This window comes from Microtus ochrogaster, unplaced genomic scaffold, assembly GCF_000317375.1.
Source record: "Microtus ochrogaster isolate Prairie Vole_2 unplaced genomic scaffold, MicOch1.0 UNK27, whole genome shotgun sequence".
In the NCBI taxonomy this organism is placed as follows: domain Eukaryota; kingdom Metazoa; phylum Chordata; class Mammalia; order Rodentia; family Cricetidae; genus Microtus; species Microtus ochrogaster.
The window spans coordinates 4461531-4476237 of NW_004949125.1; the positions used below are offsets into that span (position 1 = coordinate 4461531).

Here is a 14707-nt window from a genome sequence, read left to right on the forward strand (position 1 = left end):
ATTGCTGTTCCCATAGGATTTAAATTCAGTGCGCAGCATCTACTACAGACAGTTCACATCCAGATCCTGGGGATCTAATGTCTTCGTCACGTCTCTACAGGCATCCAAACACGTGTGCACATACACTCACAATGATAAATGTGCATGCACATAAATAAAAATAAATTTAAAAATTAAAAAGAAATTAGAAACAGAAGCTGCACCAGGCATGGTGGTGTACCATGTCTTTACTGCACCTGAGAGGCAGAGGTCTGCAGACCTTTGTGAGTTCAAGGCTAGCTTGGTCCACACAAATGAATTCCAGGCCAGGTGGGACTACATAATGAGACCCCCGTCTCAAAACAGAACAGAACACCACCAACAATAAAAACGCCCAAAACAACAAAAAACTGGAAGCTGGGGCTGGAAATAGAGTTCAGTTAATAGCATGACTACCTAATGAGGCCCCGGAATCTATCTCCAGTAACTCATCATGCTGAGTGTGGGGGCACACGTCTCTAACCTCCAAAACTCTGGAGGCAGAAGCAGGAGGATTAGAAGTTCAAGGTCATCTTCAGACCAGCCTCCCAGGTCACATGGGTCAAGGTGACCTCCTTCTTCCTCTGGGCTTTTGGGAAGTGTCCAGGGTATCCAGGCTAAGGTGGGCAGTGAAGATCTTTGCCAAGTGTGGCTGGCATCCACTGTGACTTTGCTCATCCAAGTTCATCTTTCATGTTTGGGAGCCCAGATGAATAAGGAGCACAGGCAGCCACCAAGGCAAGGGCTCGGAGGCACCCCCAAATGTGCTCAAGTGACATGGAGCTAAATGTGCCGAGACAGAAAGAAGGGGCAATTGCCTCAAAAGCATGGCCCCAGTTTTCCTACAAGGTTTCCGGGTTTCAATGTTTCCCCATGATACATGTGAGGCCCGGAATATTCTAGAAATGGCTACTGTGGCTTTTTCACACAGCACATGTAGGCAGTGAAAAAAACTGCCAAACACGTCTGTGATGGTCTACACAACACAAAAATCCACCTGCTTCTGCATCTCAAGTGCGTGCGGTGTGTGGGTGCGTGTGCGTGTGTGCGGGTGCGTGTGTGTGTGTGTGTATGTGGCTAGAGTGGCGGGCGACTCATGCTTACAATCCCAGCACTGGGTAAGGGAAAGCAGGAGGGTGCAAGTTAAAAGCCAGCCTGGGCAATTCCTGAAGACCTCATCTCAAAATAGATATTGCCTGATATGATGACACACGCCTTAATCCCAGCACCAGGAGCCTGGAGAAGGAGGACCTCTGAATTCGAGACCAGGCTGGCTACAAAGTGAGTTCCAGGACAGCCAGGGCTATACAGGAAATACTGCCTTGAGATAGATAGATAGATAGATAGATAGATAGATAGATAGATAGATAGATAGATATAAGTGGGTGGGGAGAGAGAGGGATGGGTGAGTGGGAGGGCTAGTGAGTGGGTGGAGGGAGATAGGGATGAATGGGTGGGTGGATGAATGAATGGATAGACAGACAGACATATTTTATTGTGTATTTCTTATAATTTAAATCACATAACTTCTAGACATATAAGCCAGTGGGTCAGGGTGTCCATTTCTAGATGAATTCTATGTTGAATTTCCAGGAGAGGGAGAGAGTGCAGGTAATTTTATATATGCAAAATTCCCACAAAATCCTCTGATGCATGCCAAAAACGCAGGTTGTTTTTTTATTTTTAATTTACTTCGTGGCTCTGCCGTTCTCTCAGATCTGTACCAGGTCCCCTCTCCCCGCTCCCCCACCTCTTTTAATGGGCGGATGTGCGGTGAAGAATGATGTCTTTTTTTTTTTCAGCTGCTCACAACCCACCGGTCTCTGACAATTCTCGAACCTGGGTCGTTTGTTACTCCTAAAATGGGGTAGGAAGGTTGATGTTGGTCTTTTCATCACGGAGAGATGGGTCCTGGTGAGCCTGGGGAAGAAACTGTCGGCTCAAGGTCCCATTTTTTAAAAAAAATCATTCCCAGGGAGGAAATGGCAGACTGGCCTCCTCGGCTGTAGACTAGTACCTGCGCCGCCCCTAAGCCAACGCAATCACGGTGGAAATCTCTAGAAAAAGGCGACATCTTAAAGCAAAAGCGCTGCCCCATGCAGGCAATGGGGGGGCGGTTCTCCCTGGGGGAGGCTGAGGCACGGTGACCTCTCTCCCAGCCCACCCGGGGTTCCCAGCATGCATCCATGCTCCCTGTCCCTCCCCCCAGTGAGTACCAGTCCCAAGCATCGAGATGGATGTGTTTCCCAGGGCAGAGTGCTGGAGGCAGGCATCGAGGGAGAGCAGGGAGACACCCTTAGTGCTGGGCGACTTCTGGGCACAGGGGTGTCCAGCAGGGGTACGACCCCCGAGTCATCTCGGTAGCTCAAGTTCCAGATAGCACTGGACAGCTCCAGACAGGCTCTGGCTTGCTTACCTGCAGCCACCCTCGCAGGGACGAAAGGCAGGAGGCAGGCGAGCCAGAAGACGAGGCGGAGGTCGGACCAGACATCAGCAGCCTTGGCCATGGCGCAGCGTGAATGCCGAGGGGCTCCGGGTGGATGCGCAAGGAGCAGGGCTGGAGCTCCGCAGTGGCGGCTCCGTACGGCTGTGCGTGGAGACGACGCAGCGCTCCACTGTCCCCGCCTGCAGCCACCTCCGCCCACACAGCCCTCCCCGGAGCCTCAGAGTCCCTCCCCTCAAGGGATCCAGAGGCAAGCCTTACTTCACCAGGTGCGCATGCTCTCTTCCAGCATCTTGCTTCTGTCGGATCCACAGCCATCTTTCCAGCCCTGAGACAGGGTCTCTTTACTGAACCTTTAGCTCATCAAGTTAGTTAGACTGACTATCAAGGAGCCACTGGAGTCTGCCTACCTCCATTCCTCCCAGCACTGGGGCTACAGACACTCACCGCGCCTGACTTTTGCATGCGTGCTGGTGATCAGAACTCAGATCTTTATCCTCCTGCAACAAACAACTCACCAAGCCCCCTCCCTAACAATCTCTCTTACTATCCTTCACTGCTTTGAATCCATTTTGTGCTTATAGAATGTCTCCACTCAAACTAGCTACAGTTCCCTACTGATGAATGCACACACTTGCCTCGGGGTGGTGGTGCACGCCTTAATCTCAGCACTCGGGAGGCAGAGGCAGGCGCATCTCCGTGAGTTGGAGGCCAGACTGGTCTATAGAGCGAGTTCCAGGAGTGGTACTGGAAAACCCTGTCTCGAAAAAGAATTCAATGTACACACATAACTGTTGTTGACTAGTTTTTTTTTTTTTTGAGACAGGTTTTATTGTGTAGCCCTGACTATCCTGGTATCCTGGAACTAGCTCTGTAGACCAGGCTGGCCTCCAACTAACAGAGATCGGCCTGCCTCTGCCTCCTGAGTGCTGGGATTAAAGGCATGGACCGCCACTGCCCAGCTTGCTTTTGCTTTTTGAGACAGGTTTTCTGCTGGACATCTCAGGCTGGTCTGGAACTCACTTTGTGGCCGTGTGTCATTGTCTTCTTGGGAGGACAGCTATGCCCCTGCTCCTCATGAGATCCAGCCAATGTTTCCCCTTGCATAGACGGGGTGCCCCTGATCCCGTTAGCTTCATGCTCTATACACTGTAGTACTTCCCAGGGCCACAAGCTCACAGACGAGGCAGAATTGCATACCGCTGCCTAAAAGGTCCAGGAGGGAGTGGTTGAGAGAACAAATGAGGGTCCAACGACCTTCCCCATGCTTCTCTTTCTATGGGGAAAACTCAGCAGTCAATAGGCCCAGTCTTGAGAGTCGCTGGCAAGTAGTTGCAGCATCTCAGAAGAAGATAGTGGCTGTCATGCTCAGAGGACCAGGGACCAAGGATAGGTATGGCTGTTAGGACCTCATTTCAGCAGCGTTCCTTTGGGCTAATATTTCTGGGAAGTAGAAAGTTCACCTTTATTATCTAATTCTAAGTGTGTATGTACATGTGTGTGTGTACAGTCAAATGCGTGCTAGTGTATGTGTGGAGGGCAGAAGATGACTTGCAGGAGCTGGGTCACTCCTCCCACCTGGGTCCAGGGGATGGAACTCAGGCCATTAGGCTGGGCAGTGAGCATCTTTGCCTGCCTCGTCATCTCGTTGCCCCTCACTGACTTTTGTTAATGGTGGCCTTTTGAAAGCAGATTATTCTGTCTGTTGGTCTTATCAAGGTGGTGCGATTGAGTATCTGTTGGTCACAGATGGCAGAAGCCCCAGGGTTCATATTCCTACTAAGGCAAGATAATGAAGCAGGGAAAATCTTGGCGAGGTGACAAGGAGAAAGGCACTCTTTTATCTTAGAACGTGGTTAAAGTATCTTACCAGGAGAGAAGCAAGAATTTCTGCATATCTGCATATATATGTGTATATATATATACACATATATGTGTGTGTGTCATGTATGATCATACAGACACATATATCCATTAATAAAAAAAATGAGTTTTTTTTTTGTTTTTTTGAAACTGGGTTTCTCTGTGTAGCTTTGTAGTCTATCCTGGAACTCGCTCTTTAGACCAGGCTGGTCTTGAACTCACAGAGACCCACCTGCTTCTGCCTCCCAAGTGCTGGGATTAAAGGTGTGGGCCACCACTGCCCTGTGAAAATTGAGATTTAAAAAAAAAAAAAAAACCCCAGCACAGTAACAACTGTTTAAGGTCTGTGATAGTATGAGTATGTACGGCCCCCATAGACTCATATGTTTGAATGCTTGGCCCATAAGGGATGGTACTTTAAGAGGTGTGCGTTGTTGGAGGAAGAGTGTCACTGTGGAAGCAGGTTTTGAGGTCTCATATGCTCAAGCTATGCCTAGTGTGTCACATGGTCTCCTGCTGCTGCCTGAGGATCAAGATGTAGAACTCTCAGCATCTTCTCCAGCCCCACATCTGCCTGTGCACCGCCATGCTTCCCGTCATGACGAAAATGAACGAAACCTCTGAACCTGTAAGCCAGCACCAATCAAACATTTTCCTTTATAAGAGTTTCCATGGTGACGGTGTCTCTTCACAACAATAGCAGCCCTAGCTAAGACAAACAAGGCCTTTCTCCTTTCCCAGCTGTAAATCTGCAGTATTCAAAGATTCTCACCAGAAGATTCATTTTTTAGGAAAAAGACATATACTATAAACTCTGTCTGAACTTTTGCAGTTTCTTGCTTTAATTTATCAGATTATAATGTCATCCTAGGCATGTGCTAATCCATCTACCATCTCACTTAACAAAGAAATGACAAGAGGTGAGGGGTGTTTCTTAGAAACCTTTAGAAAGAAAGATTTAATTTTAATTTTATTTAGGTAGGTGTGAGTGTGTGTGTTTGTGTCTGAGTCTCTCTCTCTCTCTTTCTCTGTGTGTGTGTGTGTGTGTGTGTGTGTGCTGAGTGCAGACATCCACAGAAGCCAGAAGAAGGCATTGGAGCCCCTGAAAGAGAAGTTACAGACAGTTGTGAGCAGCCTGATGTGGATGCTGGGAACCAAACTCAGGTTTTCTGGAAGAGAAGGAAGTGTTTTTCTCCCGAGTCATTTCTCCAGCTCCTATTAGCTATCTTTTGAGACAAGAGCCATTGAAATGGCCGATTTGGTTAATGCTAAGACAGTTAACTGCTTATCCTCCCTTAGTTTGATTGCCCCACCTATGCTTCCTGCCTGGCTACTAGCCAATCAAGCATTTTATTAAAAAAAAAATACAAGTGACAAGTCTTTATAGTGTACAAAAGCATTCTCGCACAGCATGGGCCCTACAATATCAACCATTAATCAAGAAAATGAACCACAGACTTGCCAAAAGGACAACCTGATGGAGATGCTTTCACAGTTGAGGTTCCCTCCTCCCAGATGACCTTAGCTGCATCAAATTGACAAAAAAAAAAAAAAAAAAAAAAAAAAAAAAAAAAAAATCAAGCAGAGATGTAATTCAGTATTTGAGAAGCTGTGGCAGAGAATACCAAGGTTTTCGAAGCCAGCCTGTGCTCCATGATTAGATCCAGCCTACAAGCCAACAACAAAGATGGAGCCACTAGTGCCAGCCCTTCCATGAAGCTAAAATCTAGGGAGTATAGAGAAAGGATCCTTGTGCATGGCTTCCCAGCACAGTCTTGAATGTGCTCTCACCTTTTCTTGCTTGGATTCCGTTTTTGGTATTTGTTTTGAACCCAGGCCTGCTCATCTGAAGATTGACTTGTACAAAGGACGATGGGGCAACATAACTGTCCTGGAAACAGTGAAGGTACGCCAAATAGACACCGGCCCTGGGTTTGAGTACAAAACTTTGAAGCAACGCACCCCAGAATTAACAGAATAGCTCCAGGAATTTCATACAGGCAAAGGGAAAAAGAAGAAGCTTGGTGTTGAATGGAGGAAAAAAGATTCCTGGAGTTCTGGTCACTTGTCAGATCATCTGGCAGGAGACACTGGAGCAGAGGTGGGTGTGGCCACACCTCAGGACTGCTGAGTTTGCATGCTTTGTGCTTTATATTAAAACTCACCCTAATGTCAGGACCCTAAAAATGGACTGTGGTGTCACTGGATCTCAATATCTGTTCCTCTTCCCAATGTGGCCACTTAAATTAATCTTTCTCTATTTTTTTTGTTTACTTTTGGTTTTGAGACAGGGTCTCTCCATTATAGAGAATGATTATCCTAGAACTCACAGTGTAGACCAGGCTGGCCTTATACTCACAGAGATCCTCTAGTTCTGCCTCCAGATTGATGACTAATAATAATTTTTTTAAAAAAGCTTGGACTACCACACCCAGTCTTTCTCTGTTCTTCGCTGCTGTCTAACAGGCCTTTGGATAATGGGTGGCCAAAGTCTAGGTGTTAGGGCTGCCAGGGCCCAGGCATATGTGCCCCAAACAAATCAACTCAGGTCCTAGAAGTATATCCAAAGCAGACTGGAGTTTTCCAAAACTGGTGGCAAGAGTGTTTCTTCTAGAATCTTCTACTCTCTATGAACGGATGGGCCATGTTTCCCTCCCCTTGCAGCTATTGGCTTTTGGCACTGCCCTGCTGCATGACTGACTTCTAAGGCCAGACTCTGAGAGACCTTCTGCTAGGTCACCACCACCAGATCCCAGCTGTCCCAGATGGCAGCAAGCATAACAACCCTTGGTAGATCTGAGTCAGCAAGGTTTCACACCCTTGAGAGCCCAGCTGGTGGGCACACTGCCTGCATCTTGGGATACAGCTCCACCCCCACCCTCCCAGCCTGCGGTCAATGAAATCTCACAGCTGTAGCCAAAACTAGTGTGGTTATCACCTAAGGTTGCTAATATTTGAGGTTCTTATTAGTTAAACAATAGCTGGAGAGAAATGAAAGGCACCCACCACCAGGTTGTATAAACTAACCCAGCTGGAAACTTCTACTGGGTAGCAGTGGACACTGATCATGGTTTCTACACTGGGCTACTCGATGACCACAAAGAGACAAAAATGGGCTGGAGAGATGACTCGGGTTGAGTGCACTGGTTGCTCTTGCAGAGGACATGGGTTCAATTCCCAGCACTGACAAGGCTGCTCACAACCATCCATAACCCCAGTTCCAGGGGAACCATTGCCCTTTTCTGGAGTCTAAGGGTACTGCACACATCATTAAAAATGATAAGATAATTTTTAAGAACTAAAACATTTTAATTATGTAAATGATAGTTGTTCTTAATTATGTAATGCATACCAGCAAAATCTCAGAAAAAATGCATTGAGCATATCCCCTCCCATACATCCTTCTGTCCCCACGATTCCCTTCAAACTCCATTGGTCACTTTACTTCCCTAGAGTTAAACTCCCATATGGATTTGTATATTTCTATAAATATCAGAACCACAAATTCACTCCTTTCTTTTTCCTTCCTTCTTTGTCAGTTTCTGACTTTTTTTTTTGTTTCTTTGAGACAGAACTTCTTGAGTATCCTGGAACTTACTCTGCAGACCAAGCTGACCTTAAATTTAGAGATCCGCCTGCCTCTGCCTCCCAAGTGCTGGGATTAAAAGCATGGGCCACTGGGCAGTCTGCATTGAATTTTTTGAAACACTGTATCTTTTACTGATTCTTTGGGAATTTCACATCATGTACCCCAATCCCACTCATTTCCCAGTCCATCCATATCCATCATTCACCCTTGCCCCCCAAAAGAAAAGTTCAAAAATAAAAGCACTACTAATAAAAACAATATCCCCTTCTCGGCTTTTCCTGCCTCTCCGTCACCTCTTCATTTGTCTTAGTGGCATTGGGAGCTGCTGTGTGTCACGCAGTAGACCCTTGTGTCCACAGTTTTACTTGCAAATGTTCATTGTCATGAGTTCTTGGTCTGGTTCAAGATACACCGTTAATGCCAGATTGTCACCAGCAGTCCTCTTGGGTATTGTGTGATTCCCTGAGTCATAAAACCTTTGCAGCTATAGTTCACAGGATGGGCCCCTTCATATCCTCCAGCAGGTAATAGATGGGGTAGATGTTGGGTTGGGCCAACTCAAAGCCCTGGATGTGGGCCTGGGTAGTAGCTCAGTTGGTCAAGCCAGGCCTCTGCTTGGACCTCCCCTGTCAAGTGAGGGTCTGGGCCAGCTCTCCTGCATCTACACCATCACGGTCAGCTGTCCCTTGCCTGTGGTGAGGTGTAGGGCCAGCTCTCCTGAATGTGGAGTCAGCTCTTCCATGGTTGGGTCATCAGGGCCAGTGAGGGGCAGGGCCAGAGAGGGGCAGGGCCAGCACTCCTGCTGCAGCAGCCAGTGAAAGGATCAGATCTCCCGGAGCCAGCAAAGGGCAGGGCCCTCTCACTGTGGCACTTGGATTTCAACACACAAGATTCACTTGGCCCTTGGTGGTAAAACAGGCCACAGACATCAACACAGACCCCAGACATGGCCTTTGGCAGCATCATGGGCCAGATGTCGCCATGGACCCAGGTGGCAGCTCAGGCCACTCACATCAGTACTTCCCCTGTGGAGGAATGATCCTCAGACACCAACATGGCCTCAAGTGACAGCCCAGACCCCGGGCATCCTCACGGCCTTTGGTGATAACGGGAGCCATGGACATCATTACAGACCCTGGATATGGTAGGGTTACAGACCCAGACATGGCCTTTGGCAGCGCAGGCCCTGATGCCACCATGGCCCTGGGTAGCAGTGTAGACTACCCACAACTCTGCATTGAATTTTGAAGCTTCTTGTTTTACCTTCAACAAGTCTGAGACTTAAACATAAATGGATTTTAAACAGTCATCAAAGAATGAAGATATGGAGACTTCATGTTAGTGTGTACTTTGTCGTCGGGGTAAGGAATGTTGCCAGCAGCTGGAACACCCTGCAGACAAGAACGTAGACTGCAATGCCTGGGGATGCAGAAGAGGCACACTGCTGCCCGTGCAAGCCCACACACACCAGAAATCAGAAAAGGAGAGGAGCCCAGCCTGGTCCTCTTAATGAAATACATGATTAAACATGAACGCATACAGTTTGCTCCTGTCACCGTAACACTAACCTCAACCTTAATATCTCTCAGGCCACCTAACCATGGCCCTTTGTACATTGACATATTCCTGGGCACTTGTGTCCTCTGTGTGCCCTTGCAAGGGTGTGGGTGTGAGGATGTAGGCACCTGTCCTATTTGTTCCTTCACCCCTGGTAACACATACAGTTTCCCAGCTATAGGGTATGTATGCTCATAGCCACCTGATGGCATGCTAGGAAACCAACACTAGAATGACCGACAGGGAGCGTGTCAGGACAGTGGGAAGACCCTAAAAGGAAAATATTGTTTCTGGCATCCATGTGATACAGAAGGAATGATTTGGAAACATCTTCTGCCTTCTCAAAGCTGAGGGTCTGGCTGAAGCCGGGTTCCCCAAGTCAGTGTGTGGCATGAGCATATGGACACTGCTGTGTCCCATTGTGCACATGCAAAGGCAGAAGGAGAGAGGTTGTCTGCCCTGGTCAGCCCTAGAGAAAGCCTATGTGGAGGAGGCATCGGCTGGAGGATGCTAGGAAGTGACCTCACTTTCTTAACAACGGTTCAGATGTAACTTAGCAACCTGGTTACCAGGTAACCAGAGCCCAGCAGCAGCCTCAACTGACTCACTTGTCTGGAGGCACTCGAACGTTGTGGATGTTCTTCTCTCCTGTTTTCAATAAATCTGGTGGCTCAAGCCGCAGAAAAGGCAGGGGCGGTCTCCGTGGCCACCTTCGGAGATGTGGGTGCACCTTCTCACACAACACCTACGGCCATTTTCCGAAAGCAAAACCAAGAAAACACAGGCCAGCCTGGAGCAGGAATCCTTTCTGGTCCCCCTAATCCACTGCAATCCCTGCCTGGCGGTGTGATCCTCTGAGAACACTGAGGAACATTCTTCATGCCCACTTTCCACTTCAGTGTGTGGTAATGGGTGGGGGATGTCTCTCAGAGTTTCCGTGTTTATAGCTCCCTCCTTTCTTAGTCCTTACTGAGGGTAAAATGGACCCAGACTCCCTATTCAAGCCACTCAGGCTTGCTAACAAAACCCCAGACTTCATAGAACATGTGGTGCAGTCCCTACCAACCGCTGTGAAAACTGGGAACACGACACCATCATTACTTTCCTTGGTGCCTACCCAGTTTTTGCCACAACCTGGGAGGGGCTTGACCTGATAATGAAAACGTGAGTGGCTACACCTGAGTTCGGGCCCTCGAGGCCCCTGGTTTGTTTTTAGGAGGACACTGCTCTTCTCTGGGACCCTGTGTTCTCATAGGGAAAATACAATTGTGTCCTGGCAGCTTTGGTCTCCTGCCTGTCCCTTCAAATTGACATGGCCAGAGATTGAGGGTGGGGAGATGAATCTAGCGTGTAATGTTTACTTTTGCCCAAAAAGTGTCAGACACATCTTGTGCCTTGAGCAAAGCCTTTTTCCCATTTGGAAAGAAGGTTCTAGATCCTATCATGGTTATGTGGGATCAATGAAGCCAGACAAGATCCCTGCAGTGGCCCCAGGAAGCCCTGTACACCCGATTAAACTTTAAAAGGAGCAGCTTGGGTTCCACCCATTGCATTCAAGTCCTTGAAGATCTGTGACCAGAGAGAGGCTCATTCCCAGGCCCTCAGCATGCAAGTCAGAAGAGTACAAAGAACACCCGGCATTCCAATGCCCTCCCTAGCTTCTATTGCTATACCAGAGTCAAGCAGCTCCCTCTAGATCTCTGAGTGGGTTGGGGACACATGGCGTTAGTGTTGACACTGCCATGAAATGCAGTGAATTCCAGACTGAATGTATAGAGGGTCATATACAAAGACGTGAGTGGGCTTGGATGATGCGGAGGTTAGAGTTCATGTGCACAGTGGGATGTTTAGGGTGTTGGGGTTGAGGACTAAGTCATTACCAGTCACCCGCCTCTTGGGATTCCCATAGAGGATGGTACCAGAGACTTCATGTGCAGGTAGAGAAAAACAGAGATCTCCAGTGATCTCCTTGGTTCTGAGGAGCAGAGGGGAGGATGAAACTAAAGTGCCCCAGGGGAATCCATCCCCACCACAGCCCAGTCCAGTTAGCCCAGTCTATCCTCCAAAGGCCAGAAAGTGTCTGGAGCCCTCTCCATAGAGCCCCTCACTCCTGACCACTATACCCAGAAGCACGTGTACTAAGGAGCCCTTTTCTCATCTGAGGGAGGCCACACCTATTCCAACATAGCCACACCTCCTAATAGCACCATACCCTGTGGGTGCCATTTTCTATCATACCACCATAATGACCAAGCATTATGTACAGAAAATTTTGAGGAATTGATAGAACATTTTTAGAGCTAATAAACAATTCAACAAAGTCACAAAAACAGGCCAACCCAGGTCACGTGGAAGGAACTCACCACACAGCTGCACACCAGCCATGCACAGGGAGGAATCCAGATGAGAGCATCAACTTAAAAGCACATCGCAGGACACTGCGCAGATACAGCCATTCAAACAGTCATTGATTCCGTTACATCCTTGTCCCTGCTCTCCACACTGTTCCTAATGTTCCCTCCAGAAATTGTTAAGGAAATGTCTGCAGTGGGTAAGACACTTAGCAGAAATCATACCATGTAGCTAAAACAACAAGGAAAGTCAGTTGATGTAGAAACGGCAGGTTCACGGATAGAGGACCATGCTTGTAAAATTGTTCACAAGGGAATCAATCAGCACATCCATGCGATTACTATGGACAGCAGTGGGAATGCTCATGTCACTGTCCCTGTACAGGTTTGATGGACCCTGAAAACAATACAGATCGAAGACAGGGAGATGGCCGTCCATGTGCTGCCTGCTGAGAAAGCACAGAGACCTAAAATGGAAACCCAGCACTCATATTTTTTAAAAACGGCATGGTTGAGTGCATCTGTTACCCTATATGCTGGAAGTTTCTATCTATCTTCCTTCCTTCTTCTCTTTCTTTCTCTCTCTTTCTTTTTTTCTTTCTTTCTTTCATTGTCTTCAATTTGATACAAAGAACAGTCATTTTGGGAAGAGGGAACCTTAGTGGAGAAAATGCCTCCATCAGAGTGGCCTGAAGGCAAACAGGTGGTGTGTTTTCTTGATCAGTGATTGGTCTGGGAAGAACACCCCCTCTGTGGATGGTGCCACCCTGCACTGGTCACTTTGGGTATAAACCTTGCTCAACCTCGATGTAGTAGGGAGGGCTTTAGACTTTCCACAGGGAGGGGCACATGACCCTCTCTTAGGATTGGAGGGGGTGTGGTGGGAGGGTCTGTGGAGGGAGTGGGAGGAAGGGGGAGTAGGGGGAAGAGAGAGAGGAGGGGAGGGAGTGGAAATTTGGATTGGTATTTTTTTTAAGTAATAAAATAAAAAAAATTTTAAAAAGTTGAAATATATGTCTGCTTTTCTGAAGTCATTTTTGTTCAGTATTCTATCACAGCAAGAAGAAAGAAGGCAAAGACACCCTAGGAGACAGCAGGGCCCCAGAGCTCACTGGTACCTAAATTTTGTCAATCACTGAGCACTGCATTCAGTGAGGGAAGTGTGGCTCTAAGAGTAGAGGGACTGAGGACGACACATGATGTCATTCTCCTGCTTCCACACACATGGACACCACCTGAACTAAACACATGTGCGCGCGCGCACACACACACACACACACACACACACACACACAGCAAACCCCAAGGTCCCTGCCGATATCAAAATATACCTCAAGCAGCTATTACCAGTGAAGTGTGTTCAACTGTCACGCAGACAGAAAACTCAGCAGAGCTGAAGCAAGAGCATGGAAATACACACAGAAAATGAATCCGAGGTGCACTGATCACACAGGGTCCCACTATGCAGTGCTGGCTGTCTTGGAGTTCACCTTCCTTGACCTCCAGAGCCTCCCGTCTCAGTCTCGGTCCCCTAAATGGTGGGATTACAGATGTGCACCACCACAGTCAGCAAAAGAACAGTTGATCCTTGGGAGAACAAAAGGTCTGGGTGCAAGAAAGGGTTAATGAGGAGAGGGTGCGACCACGGGACAGGCCCCAAAGAACAGTTAGATGTGAAAATCGAATGTCAAGTGGGTTGCTGAGCTGTATATGAGGTTTTTCTTCCCAGTTTCCTGACGTCTTGAGTCAGCTTCACATAGCTCTTTTTTTAAAATACATTTTTAAAAATATTTATTTATTATGTATATAATATTCTGTCTGTGTGTATGTCTATAGGCCAGAAGAGGGCACCAGACCTCATTATAGATGGTTGTGAGCCCCCATATGGTTGCCAGGAATTGAACTCAGGACCTTTGGAAGAGTAGGCAATGCTCTTAACCGCCCCACACAGCTCAACTTAAAGCTGACACAAGGCTCATCCCCCACCCCACCCAAGGTTACAGACATGTCAAAAACTGGTGGCAAAGTGACCCTGCCCTAGCTGGCCCTATGCAAGTGCAGTAAAGGTCACCCAGTCGCAGCTCTTCGGAGTCAGTGCCCAGTCTGTGAGGGGCCATGCAGGGACCCAGCTGCCTTCAAGGGCTCCCTGCTCTGTAACCCTTCACCTGTGCTTCTGGAACTGATGTTGATAAACGTGTTGGTTTATGAACTGGAGCGATGGTGTGTGTTGATTTGAATGGGAACCATTACCCTCTGGGCTCATGTGTTTGGATACCTGCTTCCCAGTTGACAAGATGGACAGCACGGTGGTCTTCTTAGGGCTGTGGGTTTATTCTGGATAATACTGTAAAGAACATGTGTCTGTAAGCTTCTGTTGAGAGCCGCGAGTGCACACCAATGGTGAAACCCACCGTGACAGGGGTCTTTGGGTGCTAATAATAAATCAGTGTTGGCGCTTGGCTGTAATAACTAGCACGGGCTTCTGACGGTTCCTGCGAAGGACAGAGTGCAGGGTGGAAACAGGAGGCAGAGAAATTCTGTCCTTTCCTTCCAAGGTTTTAATAAACCTGACTTTTTCGTTTTTTTATTGCTGGGAAGAGACACCAGGAACAAGGCAGCTTATAAAAGAAAGCACTTAATTGGAGACTTGATTACAGGTTGCCATGGTGATTCCACGACCATGATGGCAGGGAGCCTGGCAGCAAGCAGGTAGGCAGGCGCGGTGCTGGAGCAGTAGCTGAGAGTTTCCATCTCACCACAAGCAGGAGTCAGAGACAAAGAGATTGTGCCTGGCGTGGGCTTTTAAAACCTCTAAGCTCCCAGAGACACACTTACTCCAGCAAACCATACCTCTTATTCCTTTCCACAACTGTTTCCCCCAACGAG

The 14707-nt window shown here is 47.9% G+C and overlaps 1 protein-coding gene across 1 annotated transcript in view; it reads right to left on the reverse strand.

Moving 5' to 3' along the window:
- Positions 1-2632, reverse strand: part of Tmem130 (transmembrane protein 130) — a 21847-nt gene extending 19215 nt beyond the window's left edge. Inside the window, exon 1 of the mRNA XM_005368049.3 lies at positions 2435-2632. Coding sequence (XP_005368106.1) covers positions 2435-2525 — 91 coding nt within the window. The 5' untranslated portion in view covers positions 2526-2632. The remainder of the gene's footprint in view (positions 1-2434) is intronic.
- Between the last annotated feature and the right edge of the window lie 12075 nt (positions 2633-14707).